Source organism: Acipenser ruthenus, chromosome 28 (assembly GCF_902713425.1).
Source record: "Acipenser ruthenus chromosome 28, fAciRut3.2 maternal haplotype, whole genome shotgun sequence".
Taxonomy (NCBI): Eukaryota; Metazoa; Chordata; class Actinopteri; order Acipenseriformes; family Acipenseridae; genus Acipenser; species Acipenser ruthenus.
Genome location: NC_081216.1, coordinates 5,791,104 through 5,816,160, shown reverse-complemented (window position 1 = coordinate 5,816,160; position 25,057 = coordinate 5,791,104). Strand labels below are relative to the sequence as shown.

Below are 25,057 nucleotides of genomic sequence, written 5' to 3'. Positions count from 1 at the left end.
GCCATTCAGCCCATCTTGCTCGTTTGGTTGTTAGTAGCTTATTGATCCCAGAATCTCATCAAGCAGCTTCTTGAAGGATCCCAGGGTGTCGGCTTCAACAACATTACTGGGGAGTTGGTTCCAGACCCTCACAATTCTCTGTGTAAAAAAGTGCCTGCTATTTTCTGTTCTGAATGCCCCTTTATCTAATCTCCATTTGTGACCCCTAGTCGTTGTTTCTTTTTTCAGGGCAAAAAGGTCCCCTGGGTCGACATTGTCTATACCTTTTAGGATTTTGAATGTTTGAATCAGATCGCAGCGTAGTCTTCTTTGTTCAAGACTGAATAGATTCAATTCTTTTAGCCTGTCTGCATACGAAATGCCTTTTAAATCCGGGATAATTCTGGTCGCTCTTCTTTGCACTCTTTCTAGAGCAGCAATATCCTTTTTGTAACGAGGTGACCAGAACTGAACACAATATTCTAGATGAGGTTTTACTAATGCATTGTAAAGTTTTAACATTACTTCCCTTGATTTAAATTCAACACTTTTCACAATATATCCAAGCATCTTTTTGGCCTTTTTATAGCTTCCCCACATTGTCTAGATGAAGACATTTCCGAGTCAACATAAAGTCCTAGGTCTTTTTCATAGATTCCTTCTTCAATTTCAGTATCTCCCATATGATATTTATAATGCACATTTTTATTGCCCGTGTGCGGTACCTGTGTATGCTGCTTTTAAGAAAATACATCATGACAATGTCACTTTCTTCTTAGCTTTTTCGAGGGGAAAATACATACACCACACATTTAAATGCCTGCTGTTCACTTATCTGGCACGGAAAACGATTCAAATGTATTTTATGCCTGCCCATACAGAGTGGAAACAGGGAAAATCTGGCGCCACCACTGCCCTGAGCTATTTTTAGTGACAAAGGTGGGAAAACTGACGTTTGTTTCAGAGGACACGGCCCCTTTAAGTCCTGTGGTGTGTTTGGATTACGTCACAAGGGAGGTGTTCTAATGCTGTGTTCAATTCACTTCTATTCCACAAACGAGAAAGACACAGAGAAAGGGGCTGAGTCTATAACAGTATAGTATCAATCACTTGGGCCGATTTATTACTGTTATATGGATGTTGATAGCAACGGCATTTTTGCAAAACAAGTAAATAAGGTAAGTTTAAAAATTGTAATTACAGCGCTTTCAAAAAACAAAAAAAAACATTCTTCTTAACAATATATTGGTAAACAAGCAATAATGATAATCCGTACATTGCATGTTTGCCACATAACGCGTATATGTAAGTGTAGCTTTTAGGGATATTTCTGTATAAAGCAATTAAACAAGCATCTGTTCAGTTGTTGACATTGTGTTAACTACTGAATAGAAAAATAAATAGCGGCAATCAATATGTTCCTTTTTTCTGAATTCGGTTAAACAGCCCCTCGGTTGTGTTTACCTACCTGCCCGAGTGATGACAGACAACCGCACTGTGCGCTTGTTGTTGTAGTCAATTCAAGTTCTTATGGGTCATTTTACACAATTTACCGCATTGATATAAGCCATAATAATAATTATGATATTTTACATAATGCAATGAAATAAACTACACTTTTATGTCGCAATAATAGCCATACTAGTAGTAGTGTATTTCATGTTAAATTTCGAAATGTCACATTTTTTAATTGTTGTCAGTTTTTCATTAAGTATATAGAAAACTACAAAGCGGCATGTAATTCAATATGTTAACGTAAGATTATTCAGCAGGTTTCATTGGACTTTATGAAGCAAATGTAGTTAATTATATAGGGTGATGCAAAACTTTTGGTCATAGCTACTCTAGCCTGATTGGTCAAAACAGGTCGCATGGGGGTGTTATTTAAGCAATAATACACGACAGGGTGTGTTATGAGAAATCACGACGCTTTGGTTCCGTTGTGAGGCAAGAAGTCATCGAGTGCCTTCAACCACCCAAGAAGTGGTGATAGCACATGATAACACACAGACCCTGGAGTATACCATTGCTATTATTAAATGGGTCTGTGAGTGTGTTGTTGTCGGTAAATAAATAAGACTTTAAATTTCCTTTTAATAATTTTTATTTGCGTAACCTTTCACTGAGAGAAGAAATAGTTCCACAGTAACTAAAATTGTTAGCTTAACAATAAAACATTTGATTTCAAACCGTTCTGTATAATTGTGGCAAAATGGTGAGTGAATACAAAACAGACAGACAATGATTTCCAGGTGCAAGGGTGTTTATTGATTTAATTAACAATGTCCACAGCCTTATGGCAAACACCTGTAAATAATAATGATGGAGTGATACAGCGGCGTGTATCACTGGGTATTTGTAAATCCCCGGGTTTGACCCGTAACCAAAAGTCAATTTTTGCACACCAACACTAAACACAAAACACAAACACAGTTCTTAGTGATAGTGAATAAGTGCAAGTGGTGTATTACAGTTCTCTATGAAAAGCAGGGGTGAAAGTGATGTCCGGGTTTATGCTGGCTTTCGCTACAGCTCCGGATCGTGCTACTGGTAGTCTATTAAAAAACAGACAACAGTTAACAAACACAAGACAAAACTCACGGTTCACGATACTGCAACACAGACTCCTTGTAGGTTTAAACACTAACCATTTACCAAGGAACAGATCACTTACACTACGCCCCCCTATTTATACCCTCGCTCATGACCCCTAGGTTAACAAGCGCATTCGCTCCTCCAATCCTCGGATGCCACGCCGTTTCCCATCCGAGTCATTGAGTTTGGGTACCGTAGCTCCGCCCCCTTCCTAAATGACCGACTTCCACCTACCCTAAGGAATAAATTGTCGTGCCATTTAGTTAAGGGTACTCTGTTCCTTTTATACAATGCCCTCACAGGTCGGGAGGGAGATCTAACACCAAGAATCATTCGATCTCTATCACAATAATATTTTCTTTTTTGGGGCTTCAATAATAGTTTATTATTTAAGCTTTGTAGATATTGAACTGTTCATCGTTTCAACATTTATGTACGAGGTTTTGTTCAGTAGATGGAGCTGCTGCATCTCCTATTGTGACATTTTGTTTTTAAATCAATGTCAATGTTCTTTTCAGTTAGCCAGTCACAGAAAACTTTCATAGTCCATTTTGTCTGGCGCTTGGTGTTTTCCTCAGTATTACTGGGTTGTCTAAATCTGCTTCGTTTACCTCAGTATGGCGAGATGCTGACATTTGCCTTTCTTTTTCAATGTTTTCAGCTGCAGAATTTTTTTGTTGTTAATCTAAGGGATTGCGGTCATACTGACTGACTCGAGTTGTTTTGTTTACCCAGGCATACAGTTGCAGTTGGCATATTACATTTATGTCTCGTCTGACAACAAAACCTTTTTCCTTTTTACATGCTTTTTTGCAAACTCCATACGTGCTTTAAGATGAGGCTTTTTGAGTAATGGCTTCTCTCTTGCCACCCATCCATACAGGCCAGCTTTGTGTAGGGACCGGCTTATTGTTGATGTGTGAACACTGACTCCCATCTCAGACACAGAACTTTGCAGATCTCTCAAGGTCATTGTTGGCTTCAGAGTGACATCCCAAACCAGTTTCCTGCTCGGTTTGGGAGAGCAACCTGATCTGGGTAGTGTCTGGGTGCTATGATGCATCTTCCACTTCTTAATGATGGACTTCACTGTGCTGAGAGGGATAATCAGCGCCTTTGAAATTTTCTTGTACCCTTCTCCTGCTCTGTGCCTCTCTACCACTTTATCCCTGACTTGTTTCGAAAGCTACTTGGTCTTCATGGTTGCTTTGTTGGCTCACTATGTGAGTTGCAGCTTGAAAGTCTTTATATGCCTGAGGGGAATGATCTACAAGTTAAACCACTTTGAGTACAAACAGGCTGAAACCATTTCACTAATTTTATGACCTTTCAAACAAATAATTTGCACCTCAGCTGATTTAGGGCTGCAGTAGCAAAGGGGTTGAATACTTATGCAACTGAGATTAATCTGTTTTTCTCTGTAAATCTTACTTATTTATATTCTATATGCATTTTTTAACTTTATCAATGTGGAGTAGTTTGTGTAGGTTCTACATGTAAAGTCTAATTTGAAAACGTCGTGGAGTACACTCAGGTGCCAACAAAATGTGAAAACTTTGCAGGGGGGTGAATACTTCTGCAAACCACTGTATGTAACAAATTAATGCACTTAATCGTCACACACGATTTCCGAGTCTGTGACCAGTTTTCTGATACAAAGCCCATCTCTTCAACGTTACAATTTATCTGAATATCTGTGGCAGCTTGCGTTTTTTTTTTTTTTAATTCTCTCTAATGCTAAATCAGTCTGTCTTATATTGTGCAGTTACACAGCGCTTCCTCCAGTTTCACATGACAAAAATGCTCTGTGCAGCCAAAACAAAGTGAACGAGATAATCTCTGAAAATGATTGGAACTCCATTCTTTGGCGAGTACATTCCTCCTCTGTCTGCGCCCAACATTATTATTATTATTATTATTGTTATTATGTATTTCTTAGCGGACACCCTTATCCAGGGCGACTTTCATCTAGGTAAAGTACCTTGCTCAAGGGTACAGCAGCAGTGTCCCCCACCTGGGATTGAACCCACGACCCTCCGGTCAGGAGTCCAGAGCCCTAACCACTACTCCACACTACTGCCCTACATGGGTTAATACAGTTCAAAGTACACCGCATTCATTTTTTCCAAGTTGAGATTGTCCAAGATCTTAGACCCAAGCTGTGACAGATGCAAACAAGCTCCAGCATCACTCTTACGTATGTTTTGGTCCTGTCCCAGGTTGGGTCCACTTTCTGAGATCGTGCAGTCACATATTGAGCCTACCCCTCTGATTGAACTCTTTGGGGTAACACCTAATGATGTCCCTTTGCCCAATTTGCAGAGAAACACCCTGGCCTTTGCTTCCTTGCTAGCTAGACGCCTGATTTTATTAAATTGGAAATTAGCTGCCCCACCCTCACATACTCACTGACTCAGGAATCTAATGCACTTCCTAAAACTGGAGAAAATAAAATGTACTCTATGTGGATCCACTGTCTCTTTTTTACAAAGCCTGGCAGCCCTTCTTATTGTACATTAAGGTGCTGGAGCTGTTTTCTTTACCCTGATCTGTCTTCCCCTCTCAACTGATAACCCTTTGAATTATAACCTTTTTTTTTAATGCTCATTTTCTATTTTATTTATTTATTTTTTATTCCTATTCTACCCTGCTCTTTGGGTTTATGATTATTGGATGGGGTACTAAAGGCAGAAAAAATGGAAAAGAAAACGATAATATGCAAGGTTGTTTGGTCTCTCTGTGTACACCAAGCCATGTTTACATGGAATATGTTTGTGAACAATTATTTTTCCAATAAACAAAGTCTTCAAAAAAAAAAAAAAAAAGCGAACGAGACAAGCTAGGGTAATGTAACAGTTACTCATTAAACAGTTCTAGCTACTGTTATGTTTTTTTTTTTTATATCTGTGATCTTTTGTTGCTTTTGTTTATTTTCATTTGCAATTGAACTGTGACATTAGGGCCTTATAGAGCACTATATTCTGCAATTTTTAATACTGACTTGGGATACTGTTTTAATTCTGGAAACCTGTTTTTTCTTTAATCTTTTGGTTTTGCAAAATTGCATTGCCTTTTATGTTTTACGCCATTCTGTGCATGGGTAACATTTTGATTTTTTTTTGCTGTTAGGTTGTTAATGGGAAATTTTACATACCACTACAATATGTACCAGATTTAAAAGTATGTACTGTATTACAGTTAACTTGTCTCTTTATTTTTGACAAGTGATATTTTCAGAATCATGTCATTCTGAATTAAAATACTACTTCTGTTGAAAATATACTACTGTACCAACAAAACCAATACAATACATCTAAATGGAAGCCTACTTATTTTACAGTCCTTCAGATATGTATTTTTGATATTGTATCTTTTTTGTGTTCCCTGAAAAATGGACAAGGGTTGGAACAGGCCAAAATGAAATAATCAGATATGCGTCACACGCATTTAACCGTCACTGAAGTCAAAATTTTATATGGTTGGTTATGTGAGTGCTCACTGTAGTATGTTTTCATCTGAAATAATTTATAGTTGGTGGACTTTTGGACCCAGTGGAATTCAAGGTACCACTCCACATGGCCTTGATTCATTCCAAGCTTGATGAGCTTTCTGGCTTAAGGCAGGATAACCCAAATGAGTAACTATTGGCTGATCACTAAATGGAGCTATTTCTTTTCAAATACATTACCATATTGAGTTGTCCCAGGACTAAACTAATCAAATTTTCTTACCCGGTCGCCCGATGGATCAACCTAATGCTCAGTGAGAGTTTAAATCTCTGGGCTGTTTTTATTAGATTGGGGAGGGTGGGTGTTAAACATTCTGGGAATGTCCTCTCTTTTGATGTGAATCATTAACGCAATTTGTCATACAAACCTTTTGCTCCTAAATTGCCTGCCACATTTGGGCCATAAGGCTTTTTTTTTTTTTTTTTTTTTTTTTTGGTGGATTTCATTTAGTTGATTTTAAAAGTAGGCTACTATATATTTAATGTATATGTTAGTTTGTTGCTTAGAATCATATGTGTAGTGTGCATGTTCCGGAAATATTTTATACATGATTAAGCGTACTTTTTAAATTATTTAAAAAATGTACCTCAATTTTAAATGTATTTCCTATTTAAACTCTAAAACGACACCTACCTTGTTAAAGGATATTTATAATGTAATTAGTTGTGCCTTTCTAAACTTGTAACCTTATGTTTCCTTTTGTTTTTGTTTTGATAAGGTGTGCACAGGCTCCTCCTTTTTGAAGTAGGTGTGAACACCATGCATCTTTAAGAAGCTATCCAGAAGGGATCCTGACTGGCACATTACTTTTCAGAAGGGGACGCTTTCTGCATTTTAAACAGACATGGGGAACCAACTTACTGAGATTGTGCCCAACACGCCCTTTTTGCCAAACATCCAGTCACTGCATGTTGTGGTCATTGGGTTGGACTTGGCTGGCAAAACGTCATTGCTGTACAGACTTAAACTGAGGGAGTTTGTCAAAACTATCCCCACTAAAGGATTTAACATGGAAAAAATCAAAGTGGCAATTGGAAGCTCGCGCTCCATCACTTTTCAGATCTGGGATGTGGGTGGGCAGGAGAAGCTGAGACCGCTGTGGAAATCTTACACCCGGAGAATGGACGGCATTGTCTTTGTGGTGGACTCAACAGAGACTGAGCGTATGGAGGAGGCTAAAGTGGAACTGCATAAAATCACACGGACTTCCGAGAACCAGGGCATTCCTGTGTTGGTCCTGGCCAACAAACAGGATTTACCTGCGCCGCTGTCAGTGACCGAGATCGAGAAAGTGCTCGCCCTGCATGAAATGAGTGCGTCCACATTGCACCACGTGCAGGGTTGCAGCGCAGTAGACGGACAGGGGCTGCAACCGGGACTTGAGAAACTGTACGAAATGATACTCAAACGAAAGAAGATGCTCAGACACAGCAAAAAGAAGAGATGAAGCAGTTAAAAAAAAAAAAAAAGGACCTTAGCTTTGGTGTGGATTCCTTTTTAATTAAAAAGATTGCAGCAATCTGGTAAGGGAACATTATGATGGCCCAAGGTCATGAGCAAAATGACTTTGTTCTTTTATGTAACGACAGACAGTATTGAATGCTTTCTTCGGTAGTATTTGCTGTACCACTAGAGCAGCTTTTGATATCTAAGGATGACTGTATGTGGTTGCTGTAGCACCGCACATTGCATTAACATCATTTTTATTTAGTCATCGGTACTGTGTGATAGAAACTGCTTTACAAAGCTGAACAAGCTTGTCAAGATGACAAAGCCATCTGCTCTTTAATGACCAGTATGCCAGTGTTTCTTTGACAAATCCTGCAATGGTACTATCACCAATTCAGTAATTGTTTCTTCTGATAATAATAGTTGTGGTGATAATGTCTGAAGTGAGATTTGTGAGCTATTCTCAAAAGCTTGAAATGTAGTTGTGACAACTGACTGTTTTTACAAACTATATTTTTTTGTAATGCTCATGTATAAATAAATTATTGAAAACCTACAAATTCATAGTGAAATACTAATGTTTGCTTTTGTTTATTTAAACAACAGCAACACCTTTATTAGAACCCTTTGGGGATAAATGCTATGTAAATGTGTGTCCAGAAGGCAAATTATTATGTTTGATGGGCTGTATGTATGCTGTTTACCAAAAAGAAAAAAAAAAAGATCTCAGTGTACCGCTTGTACACCATGAAATGATAAATGCTATTTCCCATATGTGATCAAATTTCAGTAATGTTTTAATCAGTGGAAAATGTTTTCTTCTGGCCAAAATTGATTAATTGCTTTTTAATAAAAATTACTTTTTATAGTACAGGCCCTAATCCTTAGCCTCAGATCATGATTCAAGATCCACCATGCATTTAGTTTAAGTTTAGGTGGATACAGGCAGATGCAAACCAGTATGTATGGAAAATACATACTGTGGAAAGCCTGGGATTATAATAGATTTCTGCAATATGACAAATTAATAAGTGCAACTGTTTCATTAACATTGGAGTAGGATGTCCACTGTTCCTGTGTATGACTTTCAAGAGGGTTGGTAAAGCTGGAGTTGTTTAAGAAAAACAGTAATTAGATGAAGACATTTGAAATCCGACAAACTGAATGGCTGCATGCATATCAATTACACTGGCTTAGCGAGTGCACATGTAAACATCTGCATGTTTGATTATTATTTTGGTGGGGTGGAGGGCTGGTGAAAAAATGATGTGGTGCTTTTGTAATCCCAGTCTTTCATGAGAAAGCAATCACATCTTAACCTTTTGTTACCAGAACAGTAAACACAGCCAAGTTTAATCATTAAAAGGTTATTTATCCAGTTGGGAGTGTCCAGCAGTCTGGACAAAAGTTTAATTTTAATAATAAAGAGAAAAGAAAAAACAATAAAATCAACAGCAGCACGCAATGTTGTTCAGACCAACTGGAGAAGAGAAGGGTGATGAATGCGGTAAGTTTAAATTTGTCCCATGAAGGGGCTCCCGAGTGGCGCATCCAGTAAAGGCGCTCTGCGTGGAGTGCAGGATGCACCCGATAGCATGGGCGTCGCGAGTTCGAGTCCAGGTTATTCCTTTGCCAACCGATGACGGAGCTCCCAGGGGGCTGCGCTCAATTGGCCCCGGGGGAGGAAGGGCTAGGTCGGCCAGGGTGTCCTCGGCTCATTACGCACCAGCAACCCCTGTGGTCCGGACGGGTGCCTGCAGGCTTGCCTGTAAGCTGCCCAGGGCTGCGTTGTCCTCCGACGCTGTAGCTCTGGGTGGCTACATGGTGAGTCTGCAGTGTGTAAAGAAGCGGTCGGCTGACGGCACACGCTTCGGAGGACAGAATGTGTTCGTCTTCGCTGCTCTTGAGTCAGCACAGGGGTGGTAGCGGTGGGCTGAGCCTAAAAATAATTGGACATTACTAAATTGGGAAGAAAACAATAATTGGTGACCACTAAATTTATATAAAAAAATAAAAAATAAAGCACATTGTTGAATAATGCACATTATCAATTAAGAAAATAAGTGTGAATGACATTAAAGGCCTAATTTGAGAAACATTTAATGTAAGGACAATCGTATAGAAATCATTTTTTATGCACAACTGAAAATATAATTTAATAATAAAAAATGAACCTAAATGTGTTTATAAAAATGCACAACAGCAAAACCGTGTGTGTCATAGCTATGTATGTGTGTGCCAATACTTCTGATTGCCAATATATATATATATATATATATTTTTTTTTTCTCTGTGTCTGCTTAAATTAATTCACCAGATTTTTAACTACCATTTGCTAAATGAATGAGTGTTCATTACCCTTACAAGAGGTATAGTTGATGTGTAAAGCTGAACAATATTTACAATGCTTAATAAATTCGTAAATTATATTGCTACAAATAGAGGGTGTAAATGCTTACGACTACATTAAATATATGCACATTTTCATACATTGCGGTATGTAAACTTTTGACGACAACTATATTGCTCACAAGCACGATTGATTTACTCCACATATGTAGTAGGACTTTTTCTAGTTATCTGTAGTAATTACCCTTCAATCTGCAGTATTCCATTTAATTTATTTTTATTATCAATCATGAATGTGCAGGCATTGTATTGAACTGTGATAAGATCAGTGTTCCCAGTGAATGTTGTCTTGTAATATGAGCTGTCTATTGTAACTCTATCAGCCTGTTGTAACTTTGGTATCTTACTGTCTCTCCCTTTTGAGCAGCAGGTATCTGCTGTGATTTACTTTTAGATTCAATCAAGTTGCAAGGGGGGAGGTTTTGCAACTTGGGTGTGAAAGTTAAATCTAACATGCTTAAGATGGGGGATGGTAGAAAATCAACAATTAAAAAATAAGTAAAAGATCTACTTGAATAGACCCAACTTCATAGAAAGTTGATTCTAAATGACTTTTTAATAAAAGTAATGTCCACCTTATATTTGTAGCAATGCAGATTATTGAAAAATAAGCTGGCCATGAAGCCTTATTTTGATGTGATATTAGATATTTCTTACAGCTGTGGCTTTTAGTGTGATCAATATTTAACAGGGTTTGTTCATCACTCAGCTAGGCTACTTGTGACAAAGGTGGCTAACATGACTGTTTTATGTAATATTGTTTAATACTGCATGTATCACTTGGGAGGCTGTGTGGTCCAGTGGTTAAAGAAAAGGGCTTGTAATCAGGAGGTCCCTGGTTCAAATCCCACCTCAGCCACTGACTCATTGTGTGACTCTGAGCAAGTCACTTAACCTTCTTGTGCTCCGTCTTTCAGGTGAGACGTAATTGCAAGTGACTCTGCAGCTGATGCATAGTTCACACACCCTAGTCTCTGTAAGTCGCCTTGGATAAAAGCGTCTGCTTAATAAACTAATAATAATCATGGAACTACATTACAGATCTCATTCTATATATTTTTCTATTCTGAACAGCCGTTGTAAATTGGACAATGTTTTCAGAGGAGTACAAGGCAGAACGTCTTACAGTGTTCAGAATTTCAACGTGTGGACACTGTGGGTACCGTTACAAGGACTTTGCCCCTGGATACATGGGTAATGGGAAACGTTGCATTTTGCAGGGGTTCTACAGTGATGTAGAACACAATGGCTTCTGCTCTATGGAGTATGCAGAAAGATAAGACTCCAGTCCTGGTCCTGGAGGGCCATAGTCCAGAAGTTTCCTGTCTCCCAAAATGACCAACCCTTTCAAAACTGCACTCTATAAGGACTTCTATAAGACATTTTTGTATTTGGCCTTTACCTGTATTTGACCTTTAGGTCAGAGGTCACAGGCAAGGACGTTTTTTGATGGAGCATATATGGCTTCCTATAGTGTTCCATAGTAACCCTGACCTTATTAGCACTCTGAAAGGAGTTATAAGTTAGGCCCAGTGAAAACTGCGATTTCGCGGGCTGCGCGGACATAGTGAATTTAAATTAGCCCAATACCGCGATTTTTACAGTATGGTTAAGAAATAAAAATAATTTCATAATTATTTGTATTTCATATAAAAAAAATTAAAAACAAATCACATTAACGAAACTGTACAGCTCTGCTATGTGCCTGTGTGTAATATTCGCCATGCACACAGTGCTGTGCAGTGATTATGTCATGGCACTATATGCAATCTAAGCGGAAAATTAAAATACTACACACTGCAAACAAGAAAATGGATGTCTCTAAAAAGGCTAAAAATGTGTCTGCAGCAGATCATGTAAAGCAGTATCCAGCAGGAGTTTTACACAGTGATGGAGGTAAGCTCTTGTTCTGTATGTCCTGCAACGTTACTGTAGATCACTACCGAAACTCTTTCTGTTGACAGGCATTTAGATTCACTGAAAAGAGAAAGGCAGAAATCCAGAGCAGTACTGCGATTGCTTTACTTGCAAAGAAACAAAAAATGGTGACTTCAATATTCCAAAAGTCCACTTATTACATTTTGACCTGACAGAGGTTTGAGCAAATATCCCTTTTGAAAAATTGGACAACCAAAAGTTACGGAAATTCTTCAGACAGAGTGTAGCAAATGGTGGAGTAATTCCTTTATCAGCCCAGCTGAGATGTAAATATTTACCGAAATATTTACCGATTTTTACCGAAAGTTGCCGAGTATCACAAGCAGGAGATTATGGAATTGGTAAAACAGTCTGGTTGCTTTCAGTGGTCACACGGGCAAGTCGACTGATACACAAGATCAGTATGTATTGCACATTTTATTATTTGTTTATTTAGCAGACGCCTTTATCCAAGGCGACTTACAGAAAATCTGAAATGGCTATATGTGTGTTGAACAGGTGGACCTCCCAATCCATATCAACAAACTGATTACTAGTGTTACATCAAATAAATTGCTGTGGTGAAAGTCTTGAAATTAATTGGCGGATCTTTTATTCAGCAAAGTGTTATATATTCATAGAGTAGTAATTTGGATTCTACGTTTCAAATCTTGAGGCTAAGAAAAGGTGTAGTTTTCAAAGTATTTTTGTCAATGACCTGCAATGCACAACTTCAATCCTCATTGGCCAGGGAGTCTTTTTTTTTTCTCTCTCTGTTACTGTCTTCATTGAGGATTTAACATTTTAATAAGGGTTACGTACTTGTAAATCTACCTCGGCAGAAGCAGTGGCCTGTTTGTGCATTTCTTCATGTTGCATTTGTTTATAACTTGTACTTTTTGTATAAATTACTTATTGCATACAGTATTACCCTTTAAACTTGTAAGTCGCCTTGGAAAAGGCATCGGCTCAATCATAATAATAACTAATGTTTGGGATGTTTCTTTGCAATTTGGCAAGCATAAAAAAAGATACAGGGGCCTACTCGTTTGGGATGGTTGCGTAAAAGATATAAACAAGACATTTACAGTGATCGTTTCATCAAGTATAAGCATACATATAATAGTCATAGTATTCTAAACTGTACTTTAAATTCTTGAAGCATTATACCTCTTCGTTTCACAACACAAAGAGTGAGCAAAGCGAAATTGAGTCCAACCTTATTTTTTCAATTGTCACGTGATAGGGGTGTGACTTATTCAGCGATGACGTATATTGAAGCTGTGCGCGCATAGGCCACCACAAGCAAGGTCTCCGAGCGCTACACGAAGGAATATCAACTAGCACGTGTCCTGAGGGCATCAGATTAGTTTTACATACATGCCAACAGTTCCTATATGGTCGCGATAGTCCCGATTTCTTAGCAAATGTCCTAAGCATAGGAATACATAGTAAGAAAGTCCCGATATTTACACGTTGGAAAAATTTAATTTATTCTGCACAGCAGAGTTAGTGAAAACCACACGCTGTGCTCTTCGTGCGGCTTCACATCTGCTGATCACTAATTTACCGGTATACAAAGTAACGCTTCATTGTGTCTGTTTACTGTCATGCTGGTCGTGTGGTGTTGAGTTGAAAGGATACGTCTATATGATAAAGAGTGTTTTTGGCGTATGACCCCTCCCATGTGTATGATGCGCATACCCCCTGCCCCGCGTGGATTAGATGGGAGCCCACTCTCCTAAGCGGAAAGAAACACGTTGAATGGTTGTTCCGTGTAATGTCTACTGGATTGGTGTATTTACTGTCATTTTTAATGGTTGATTTGATTATATTACTACACCAGATATATATATATATATTAAGTTTCGCATCTGCTTTTACAGCGGAGGCTTTGCGTACGTCCAACAAAATAAGAGGATTTCATAAACCCTGTCACTGATCTGAACTCGTTGGATGTTGACACATTACAAATGTGGTCATTACTTTTACAATAAAATGGCCTCCCCTGGCATTTATTTAGTCTAATGTGCGTATGTAACGTATAATTAGTTATAATCGTCAGTACAGAAAGTATTTAATGTTTACGACACCCAGTTTATATTACAGCTAGCTATATGTGTAGCATCCGAACTGGCACTTAAACTTGAAATAAACAAAAACGAAGGGACACCTTGCAGTATGAGAACAACACGAGTATGTTTATTTCCTACGCTTCCCTTAACGCTGTACATTTACAAATCTGGTAGGAGGCAGTAACACAACTAACTTTAAAGCAAGGCAATAAGCTACACACTTTTACACTGTTAAGTTACAGGTTTTTGTCAAGCCCAAGAAATGATCATACATTTAAAATGTTTAAGAGTAAAAAATAAATAAAACAAAAACATGGATGTGTTTTCTAGTTACAGTTATTATTATATCTTTTGGATTAATACTGAATTTGAAAAGATTTACCGTATAGCAAAATTGGTCAAGTGTAATAGTTGGCCCGTAAATCGTTAATTACTACAGTCCGCGCGAAAATAAATAATATCATATTAATTTAAAGTAGCAATTACTTGAAAAAAATAAGATAAACAGAAAACTTGAACATAAAAAAAACATTGCATAATACATAACGTTGAATGCTTTATTGATTTAAAAAAATCATTCACTGGACAGTAACATTAGGTCATTTGAACCACAATCGCATTTTATCATATACTTTCTGTGATCCCATTGACTTCTACACACTAATGGGCTCCAATAATGGCGCCTATGATTTAAAACGCATATAATTATGGGTAAACTCGCTCGGAATTATGGGAGTCTGTCCGATCCTTCTTTTCATTATCCTTGGCGCTACACCGGAAACGCGGAACACCAATTATATCGGATATTGTGGCCCGAAGTAACCGCGGAAAAAGTCGAGCGAACCCGAATGAACCCGATCTATAAGCGAGCACAAAAACAGGACATCAACGAAAACACATTTGCCACTTTTTCATACCGCCTAAACATTGTAACTGTGTTACAAACCAAATATTTGTATTGTTAAAGATTGTCATGTTTTATAGAATATTGCATTTCTATAAACAATCTAAAAAAAGAGAGAACAAAATAGAAATGATAAGTACGTCATACGAGGTCAGGGGTCAAATATGAGCACCAAGATGGTGGTTCAGCCAGTGGTTTATGTTCGTCGAGTATATTTTGATTTTAAAACGTGTTAATCAAAGAAATAAGGTACGTGTTTAACGTTTCGTTTTTAGATAAGACGGGTTTAATAATATTTTGCAGTTTTTGGCAAGTAATAGGGTCACGCAAACGACTGTTTGTGACTTTTTTGATAACGTTTTTGCAAATTGACTGTAGAAAGAAACCTCATAATGGCCGACGGTGGAGTTGACGAGCTGCAGAAACTCGAATACCTTTCCTTGGTTTCCAAGGTTTGTACTGAATTGGATAACCATCTCGGGATTAGCGACAAAGATTTGGGTAAGCGTCTTACTTTTTATTTTCCTATTTTGAGTTACGGGAGCTTTTGTAGAACACATGTCAGTGTATTCTCGCAAACCTTTAGTTTTTATTTTGTGGTAAAAAATAAGGTGTATGGTACACGGAGGATATCTGTATTTACGTGCGGGCATCACCTAGGGAATCGCGTTATCGAGACAAGTAACGTAGGATTTGTAGTTCTTGAATGTGTTTTATAATGTGTTAATCTTAAAACAGTTTTCTTAAAAATAAATAAAAACAATGTTTACACGGGAATGTGTTGCATTGCCATCCTGTTACTTTTTTGGCAACTGCTTTAACAACTACTGCAATAGTAAAGTGACATTTAATATCAGACAAGAGCATCTATATTGAATTGAGCAACGTAATTACAGTTGTATGGAAATGTACACAGACACTAGTTTGTGAAGTTGTCTGATCGTTACCTCGTGAGTCATAGCTGCCCAGAATCTCATGCTGGTCAGATAACCCTAAAGTGTATTTTCTTTATATAATATGGCATTTGATGTAAATGTTAATGGTCCATTTGTTCTGGTTTCTAGCTGAATTTGTGATAAACCTGGCTGAGAAGAACCCCACGTTTGATTCCTTCAAAGGAGAGCTGGTTAAAAATGGAGCAGAATTCACAGTAAGGCTTTGAGACTTGGCTGTAGAGAGATATGTTACTAATCTAATTGAATACACTTTTGAGTGAGGTCGGTGAAACCAACCAGTAGTTTAAATGAATATTTAATGTTTAAAATGACTTGCATTTTCAATAACAAAGTAGGTTTTTATATAGTTGCACTATAATTTTTTACACACATCACTCATTTACTGTGGTTTAGGTACTGTAAATGTGTTTTTTTTAAATCTATACAAAGTTCTCATAACAGGAAATTTACATTTAAATGTTTAGTAAAGTATCATGCTGTTTGGCTTTTCTATTTTCATTTGCTGTTTAAACTTTTGCATACTTATTATTTTGTGTTAATATTCTTTCATTTTAATTTTCAACCTACTTAGTTATCTGAGGTTGTCCTAAAGATTTTGTAAGGCCTTTTACCGGAAACATTGACCCTGTTGTACTGTGCACTTAATCCAGTTTCTTCTGTGCGTTTTTTTTTTTTAGGATTCTCTTATGAGCAATTTGTTGCGTCTCATACAAACAATGCGACCTCTGGCGAAGCCATCTTCAAGCAAAGGTAGATTTCTACTCTGCTGCTGTCTAAATAATGCTCATTTTAAAGTATGTGGTTGCTGTGCTACTGCTTTAACTCTTCATCACTTGTGTGTGCGTGTTTCAGGGATGGAACCAGTGGTTAAACCAAAGTCTGAAAAAGAGAAGCTGAAGGAGCTCTTCCCTGCCCTGTGCCGGCCAGATAATCTGCATACAAGAGTGAGTATATATAAATAAATTTAAATAAAAATGTCTTAGAATTCAGTTTAACTACATACAGTTTATACAGGGAATGCTTTTTAACCATTTAAAAAACTGAAAGCTATTAGATTGTGGGACTAATGCCATGTTATTTGCCATGCTTTGTCTCAAAGTAAATAACAGGATGTTCTTAAATAAATTATCAGATTTGCATGCCCCATGCTTGGTTTTGGGAATGTGAGGATTGTGTAATCAGACTCATTCTGCTAGGAGACACAGAGAAATAAAATAAATAAATACCTTTGCAAAGAACAAAGCACACTATGTATATTATCAAGTGTGATTCCAGCAACCAAAATCTCAAGCTTTTAAATTAAGATCTTACTAAACTGTAAAATATTTTCCTGATGAGAATTTGAGACCAATATAGCAAATGGCATTGCGTTGAAGTTGAGGTTTACTCGGTGCCATAGGGATCAGTCTCCCAAGAGATCGACACAAATACAATTTGCCAAACTTTATATAACACTTTAGAAGTTCAGAGCAGTTCTGTGTATGTAACAGGTATCAAGAAGATATCTTACGTACTTTGAAAGATCTGACCTCTCAACATGGCCACATTCAGTGCTCATTTTCATCCATCATGGACATGCCCATTATAGGCCGAGAACGTTGCAATATCAAAATAATGTGACACCCTGAGGTGGGGGCATATCTGATGTGGAATGACCCAGTTATTTTTGAGTATTTTTTTTTTTTTCTCCAGATTACTCTTGATGATGATGATGTGAAAGTAGCAGCCGATGCCATGAAAGAGCTTGAAGCGTTCATGCCCAGCATCAGTGAAGAAAAACCAAGAAGCAGTAGACACCGGTAGGGTTTAGTGCATAGAATATCTTTGAAGTCAGTTTTGTTGATTTCTGGCCAATTCACGTGGGTGTTTGTGCTAAATTAAACATTTTAAATTCCTGACAAGCAAAGTTTAAATTACTGCCATGAAATATGAACCACAAAATTTAAAAGTTGATTTTAAGATTTTGCTGCTGACTTAAGGCGCTCCATGGTCTGGCTCCTGATTTATTTAAGAGCTCCTGTCCCCATATGACCTATCCGTGCTCTAAGGTCAGCCAATTCTGGCCGCCTTGCTATTCCAGACTTAAGACAGAGAAAGGGTGAAAGACCTTTCAGCTATAACGCACCAAGATTGTGGAATAGTTTGCTGTCTGACATCAGGGAAGCAGAGTCACTTAATGTTTTTAAGTTGAGGTTAAAAATTAATTTTTTTTAGATTTAGCTTTTGAATCCTGATTTTATGTATCAATCTATTAATATTGTAATTGTCCTCCTCTCTTTTTATTGTTACTTAACTGTTATTTTACACTCAATCTTACTTTTTTTTCTGTACTCTTTATTTTTACTGCATTCTTGTTTGATTTTATTGTATTGTAAAGTGCTTTGGGACACTTTGTGTGAAAGGTGCTTGTGGCAAAGTGAGTTGTAGAGAAAGCAGCACCAATATCAAGCAAAAGATGCAATCAAGACTTTTTATTATACACCACTAAAAGAACTACAATAGAACATCGTCAGAAATTATTAGTTTAACTTATTATTTACAGTACTTATCTCGCAATCGGACAGCAAGTGAAACGTAGCAATCAAAACGTAGCGATCAGAACGATTTAATGATGTTGAGCGAGAAAACGTACACTTCTGTCTGGTGTTACTGGTTATCTAGCAGTTTTGACAATCAAGGCCATTGTTTTTCTAGTTCTGATGATGGTGGAAAGAGAAAGAAACGGAGCAGGAGCAAAGATCGAGACAGAGAGAGGGACAGGGACCGTGACAGGAAGAGGCGTCACCGCTCCCGCTCCCGCTCCCACTCCAGGTCCAGGTCTCGCTCCCGGGACAGAGGGAAAGGGAAATCTCGCTGGCGATCCTGGAGCAAAAGCAGGAGCCCCAGCCCCAGCAGAGAGCGCCGGGACAAAGACAAGGGAGCTGACCGCTGGAAAGACAAGCATGTGGACCGGCCTCCTCCCGAGGAACCCACAGTGGGAGACATCTACAACGGCAAAGTTACCAGTATCATGCAGTTTGGCTGCTTCGTGCAGCTGGAGGGACTGAGGTATGGAATTTGAATAATTAAAAAATAAGGGGTGTTAAATAAGTTTGGTTTTCCCCATATTGTTTTGTATCAATGTCAGTTATCTGCATTTATTATCAAACGGCTTTAGTACAGTGCAATAGAAATGATTGCTCTTACCTTGGTTGCCTAGAGTTAGACTTTTTACTTGTGTTAACCTATTTGTTATTTTATCATTTGTCAAATATCTACAAAATCTAATGCATACAAACACCTGTCCATCCTGCAGGAAACGATGGGAAGGATTGGTTCACATCTCGGAACTCAGAAGAGAGGGGAGAGTTGCCAATGTTGCAGATGTGGTTAGCAAAGGTCAAAGGGTAAAAGTCAAGGTGCTGTCCTTTACCGGATCTAAAACCAGCTTAAGTATGAAGGTAGGTGTTTAGTTTAGTATGGTAAACCTTATTTTTTTTTATTTTTGTTTAAAAAAATAAAAAAATAAATAAACTGTTCTAGTTTTAAACATGTATGTAACAGTAACTCAAAAACTATTGTGAAATGTTGTTTTTCTTCATTCCCTGTCACTGCGGTGTAAATACCTGTCTGTATTTAGACACTGCTCTCTCTGCATCCACGGAGTTTGTTGAAATTGACAGACAGCGCTGAGCTAGGGACAGGTCTGTAGCTGGACAATATATCCAGAGCTAAAAAATATAAACGTGAAGTCTCTGAAATTACTGACATTTATTTATTTTTTTGTCTTGTGGTGCTTTTAATGTATTTTTCTGCTCATACTACTACTTGGTGCGTAGTTCCAAATTTAGGTCTAGTTTGACTCTCCTGACGGTACTACCAGTTGAGATTGTAGGTCATACTAAACCTGCCCCGGATGCCCGCGTCTACCAATCCATGAGTAAAGCCCAGTTATTGGCTGTTAAGTGTCAATCAATAAATCCTGTCCAGTTCATGATGCACTTTCTTTTTTTTAAATTGAAACAAGCTAACGTTTGCATCAGGAACCTGTAACGGTGCATCTAACTTAATTGGATTTTAGTGCAGGGTAAAAGTACACAACAGACAACAGACCAGATTTCACGGTGCGAATGAACTTCCCTGTCCGTGTCATGTTTTTCGCGGCCGTGAAATGGGTAGGGCCCTACTCATAGGTAATACTGCCATGTAATACTTCCATGCAAACGGTATATATTATACAGTCAACCTCGGTTAACTCGACGTCCCATGGGTATGCCTTTTAGTGTTGACTTATCCAAGGTGTCGAGTTAACCACGGGTACACATGAGCCATGGCATTAACATGCATATAAGCAACAGAACTCGCATGTACAAACTCAGTACAACTCGTATAGTTCGATTGAAGTAAGAATTAATAAAATAACTACAGCGTTATTTTTACGAAAATAATCCAAACACAAACTGTGCCCAAACTGTTGACAATAATTTTAGTTATTGGCTTGTATTGTCTAAATTGATTGCTTAAATTGCTAAAGTTAAATGTACATTATACAGAATTAACTTGGTGAACACAAACAATAAACAACTTAGTTTTGCACAGAAATCAAGCATTGTCGATTGTTTCGCATGCAAAAACATGCGCTTTGAAAGTTCTGCTGACAACCTTGTTATCTGGAATAATCTGAGCTTTAAAGCCAATTGAACAAGAATTAATTTTTCACTGCTCATTCATTGTGAACTGACACTGTAACCAGCTGGCCCTGCACTCCGGTGCAACAGGGACTTGGCATAATCCAAGCTGCAGGGCAACAGGCTCTTGCAGGCTCGCACGTGGGGAGGGAAGTAGTTCCGGGGACCGGCGTCCCTGTAAAACGCCCCCTGTCCCCCATGCCGGGCTGCCTCCTGTCGTTCTCGCGTGCTAACTGTTCTGCAGCGCCCCTTCAAGCTGCCATGGTCCCGTTGAGGGGACGAGAGTGGTGGGGGAGTGCAGCGGGTTCGGCAGTGAGCTTGGAACTGCCCATTTGACGCACCCTGAACAGCTTGGCGCCTCCTGCGAGATGCGTGACGACTGTCGCGTGCAGGCGCAGCAGCCTCCCGACCACACGTCCTGTGGGTGCCCAACGGTCACTGTCACTGTCCCCTTGAACCCCTGATCCGGGTACCTATCTCCTCCGGGCAGAAGGTTTAATGGCTCCGTGGCTTCCCACCCCTCTGTGTCAACAGTGGGTGTGAGGGCCGGGGAGCAGGTACCTGCCCCACTCTCTGCCGTGGATCACCCATGGATCCGCCCCTCCGAGTGCCTGGATGACACGTGTCTGTTGGTTTCGACTGTTGCCTTGTCTGTCGGTGACCCAGTGGGCTGGTGTCAAAGCAGCCAGAACACCTGAGTGAATGAATGAACGATCCGTTTCCAGTCAAGTCAGTCACGTAAAACAAGTGTGTCATGTAGACCAGTCACGTGAATCGACAGTGTTGAGTTATCCACTAGTCTTTTTAATAGTTTTTATCCCTTTGGTACCGGTAATGTGTTGTTACGAGTGTGTGTGTGTGTGTGTATATATATATATGTGTGTGTGTATGTGTATGTATGTATGTGTATGTATATATATATATATATATATATATATATATATATATATATATATATAAAAATATAATTGCATTTATTTAAACGCTTTCTCTTGTTGGATTAATAAATCAACAGCACTTCTGTTGTATATGGTTCAAAGCAACTTTTGTAAAATTAAATCTTTCAGCAATTTTACTTTTTATTTTTTAAACACTATTACAATATTTTAGTTGGCTATTTATTAGGGGTGCTAGATTCAGTTTAATTTTATTAAACGTTTCAACTTTTTTAAAATGGTTTAAACTTTTTAAAATTAAAAAAATAATAAACATTGAGAATTGCTATTACTTATTTTTAAATGCATTGCTTTTTATAAAATGACCGCATATACAGGTAGTGGACAAAAAAATGGAAACACCAATGTAAAGTCACTTAATAAGGCGTTGGGCCACTGGTATCCCGCTCAGTGGAGTTCAGTGTGGACCGTTTTTGATGAAACTGGCTGCTCGTGCCCCAGGTTAATTTGCAGTCAATTGATCTGCAGTTGCTCGCCTGTTTTGCCTTGCACTTAAAATTAAGGCACGGATATCACGATCCTGGAGTATGCGCTTCCGCCCACTGTTGCCCTTTGCTGATGATGTCTTTCCCTCAGAGTTCCATGCTGACATCACCTTAGACACCGTTACTCGTGAAACATCAGTAAGTTGAGCTGTCTTGGTCACTGAAGCTCCTGCCAAATGCCCCCCAACAATCACCCCTCTTTCAAAGTCACTGAGGTCTCCTCTTGTAGCCATGCTAGCCATAATTTATAGGCAACCAGGCCTGTCCAGCATTTTTATACATGACCCTAAGCATGCTGAGATGTTATTTGCTTAATTAACGCATGAGCCACACCTGTGTGGAAGCCCTTGCTTTCAATATACTTTCTGTCCCTCATTTACCCAGGTGTTGCCATTTTTTTGTCCACTACTTGTATGTCTAAATAATTTGTCCACTACTTGTATGTCTAAATAAATGTATAAAAACAGTGACGCAAAATGAAAAAATAATACCACTGGTGGTACGATTTATGGCCTGTTTTGATTTAAGGGCAAGCAATAATTGCATTATTACAGAAATGTTATGCAGTCTAATTATGTGCTAAATCCAAATCGCTAATCTATCCTACTTTCTGTATGTGAGATAATACCTAGTTATGCTCACATCAAAATGACTTGAGTACAGTATCACATTAACTCATAGAAAGATACATGTGACACTGCAGGATCAATATTCAGTTTAAAAAAAATAAGTAATTTACTGATAGCGATAATTTGTACTTGTCTGACTGGTCTTTTTTCTGCTGCTGCAACAAAGAAAAAACATAATGTAAGCCCAATCTTCTCTCTTAAAAAAACAAAACAAAAACAAATGTATTAAACATAGTCTCTGTCCCAGAACAGCAGTTCTAAATCGGCATCTCCCTCGGTTGGGTTGCCAACTAGGAAGCAAAACGAGAAAAGAAAAAATGTGTAGAAATATTATACTGCTGTAAAACACGCCACCCACATCTCTTTGGCTTCTATGTCTTTGCAATTATAGCGCCATATTTAAGATTGTAGAGGAATCCACCGCCGCCCCCCCTTTTCAAATCATTTCAAACACTGTTCAAATGTGTAGATCAAAAATGCTTATTAAAGGACTGCACCAAAGTATGCATACCGTACATTATATCAATAGTGTTTTAATAAGAGTAGCAAAATTAATTGTAAACCTTACCTGGACAGGTTACAGGTTCTTGTTCAGAAATACCAGCATGTTCACATTGTCCTCATGCAGTCCACACCAGCAAACCAGTAGCAGAAAAGGTGCACTCTGATGAAACTGAAGTGACAGGGATGCAAAGAAATCTTTGTGCTTATTTTGCCATCACTGGGATAAGAATCCTCATGCATTTTCCACCACTCAAGCGGTTGCAAGCTGCTTGTCGTACCTCTGTTTCACTTAGCTGATCGTCATCCTCTTGGTGTCTTGCAATGGGACATTGATTTAACATCTCTTCTGCATGATGGAGCACAAGGAGGTTAAGTGACTTGCTCAGGGTCACACAGCGAGTCAGTCAGTGGCAGAGGTGGGATTTGAACCAGTGACCATCAGTGGCAGAGGTGGGATTTGAACCAGTGACCTTCTGGTTACAAGCCCTGGACTTTAACCACTGGACCACACAGCCTCCAACACAGAAATACCGTAAACAAGGAAGCTTCAGAAAGTATTTACAATGTCTCGGTCAGCACGAGTTTACTGTTCAACTCTTATGCACAATATAACATTATGTATCATTATATCTTTTTTCCCCTCTCAAGCTGGTATTGGTATGTTAAAATATTAGCTACTGTACCTTATCAAACCTTGAAATTATTATGATGTGAATTGGGCATACATGTAAAAGGTTTGTGTAACTTTTCAAAAACTATGTTTGTTAACTAGCCTTGTGTGATATATCAGGTTGATCCATCGGGTAAACGACAAGTTGTAAGTGAAGTAATTTCTTTTTCTACAAAGTCAACTTCAAATTTGCTTCGAAAGTGATCCAAAATGGCTCTGAATGCATCTGGGAGCATGTACAACCCCAGTGCTTATGGGCCAAAGGTTTTGCCCCAGGAGTTTGTCTGTGACCATTGGCCATTTTCACCCATGTAAATGTCAACTGTACTTACTAACATGTATAAAACATGTAAATAAGAAGTTACATTTTTAGTTTACACCGCAGTGATACGTTCATAATTAATTGCATATGCCATACTATGTAGATCATTCAAATTTACTCCCTCACCCTAATCTAACCATGCTCATGCAGGATGTAGACCAGGACACTGGTGAGGACCTGAACCCCAACAGGCGTCGGAACATGGGTGGAGAGGGCAGCGAGGAGACAACCATGCGGAACCCAGACCGACCCAGTCATATGTCCCTAGTCAGCATGCCTGAGGTGGAGGACGACACGCTGGAGCGCAAACGGCTCACCAAGATCTCTGACCCAGAGAAATGGGAGATCAAACAGGTGAGTGCTGAACGAACACACAGGCCTTAATTCAATCAGAACGACTCGGTGCAGATAGATGACACCGTGGGGTATCCAGATTCACTGCAGTAAACTAGTGCTGTTTTAGATTTACCGATTTGTACAAAGCAGTGTTATTTCAGTTTCTATTTTTATTCCATTGTATAAAGTTTTAATTTGAGTTTCAGTTTGTTTGACTATGAATGTTATCAATTTCTGTTTGTTTTTACTAAATACATACCTAAATGTTACAGTAAACGCAAATTAATACTTCCAGTTTAGCACAGAGTATGACCAGAGGGAATAGGAAATGATGAGATGGTCCAGTGACCGCTCATCGTTCCCCCTCCCCCCCAAAAAATGTACTAAAATAATAAACCTACTGATTTAAATTTGTATCACAATCACACATTTTGGCTCAATTGATAGTCTCTGCTTAATAGACTAAGGAGGGACAATTTAACACATTTCTTTGAGCCATCTACTTTTCTGCTAATAAAATATTGGTTGTTTATCTGCTGTTTTACAAGAAATGAGAGAAAAGCTTAACTTGGAATTTTAAAATAGAATAGTCACCTACAATTTACATTTTATACCACCAGATGAAAACATAATTCAGTGAATGAACTCATTCAGCTCTGTAGAAGAACTTAGTCCCTTATATTTGTAGATATGAG

The 25,057-nt window shown here is 38.5% G+C and overlaps 2 protein-coding genes across 2 annotated transcripts in view; both read left to right on the top strand.

Moving 5' to 3' along the window:
* The first annotated feature begins 991 nt into the window (after positions 1-991).
* On the top strand, positions 992-8,400 carry arl4d (ADP-ribosylation factor-like 4D). Its single transcript, XM_034057478.3, has 2 exons — positions 992-1,157; positions 6,802-8,400. The coding sequence occupies exon 2, from the start codon at positions 6,928-6,930 to the stop codon at positions 7,528-7,530; it is 603 nt and encodes a 200-aa protein (XP_033913369.1). The 5' UTR covers positions 992-1,157; positions 6,802-6,927; the 3' UTR covers positions 7,531-8,400.
* Positions 8,401-14,746: 6,346 nt separating this feature from the next.
* Positions 14,747-25,057, top strand: part of dhx8 (DEAH (Asp-Glu-Ala-His) box polypeptide 8) — a 29,317-nt gene continuing 19,006 nt past the window's right edge. Inside the window, exons 1-9 of the mRNA XM_034057596.3 lie at positions 14,747-15,086; positions 15,216-15,338; positions 15,902-15,987; positions 16,471-16,543; positions 16,646-16,737; positions 17,486-17,592; positions 18,488-18,841; positions 19,089-19,233; positions 24,177-24,380. Coding sequence (XP_033913487.1) covers positions 15,230-15,338; positions 15,902-15,987; positions 16,471-16,543; positions 16,646-16,737; positions 17,486-17,592; positions 18,488-18,841; positions 19,089-19,233; positions 24,177-24,380 — 1,170 coding nt within the window. The 5' untranslated portion in view covers positions 14,747-15,086; positions 15,216-15,229. The remainder of the gene's footprint in view (positions 15,087-15,215; positions 15,339-15,901; positions 15,988-16,470; positions 16,544-16,645; positions 16,738-17,485; positions 17,593-18,487; positions 18,842-19,088; positions 19,234-24,176; positions 24,381-25,057) is intronic.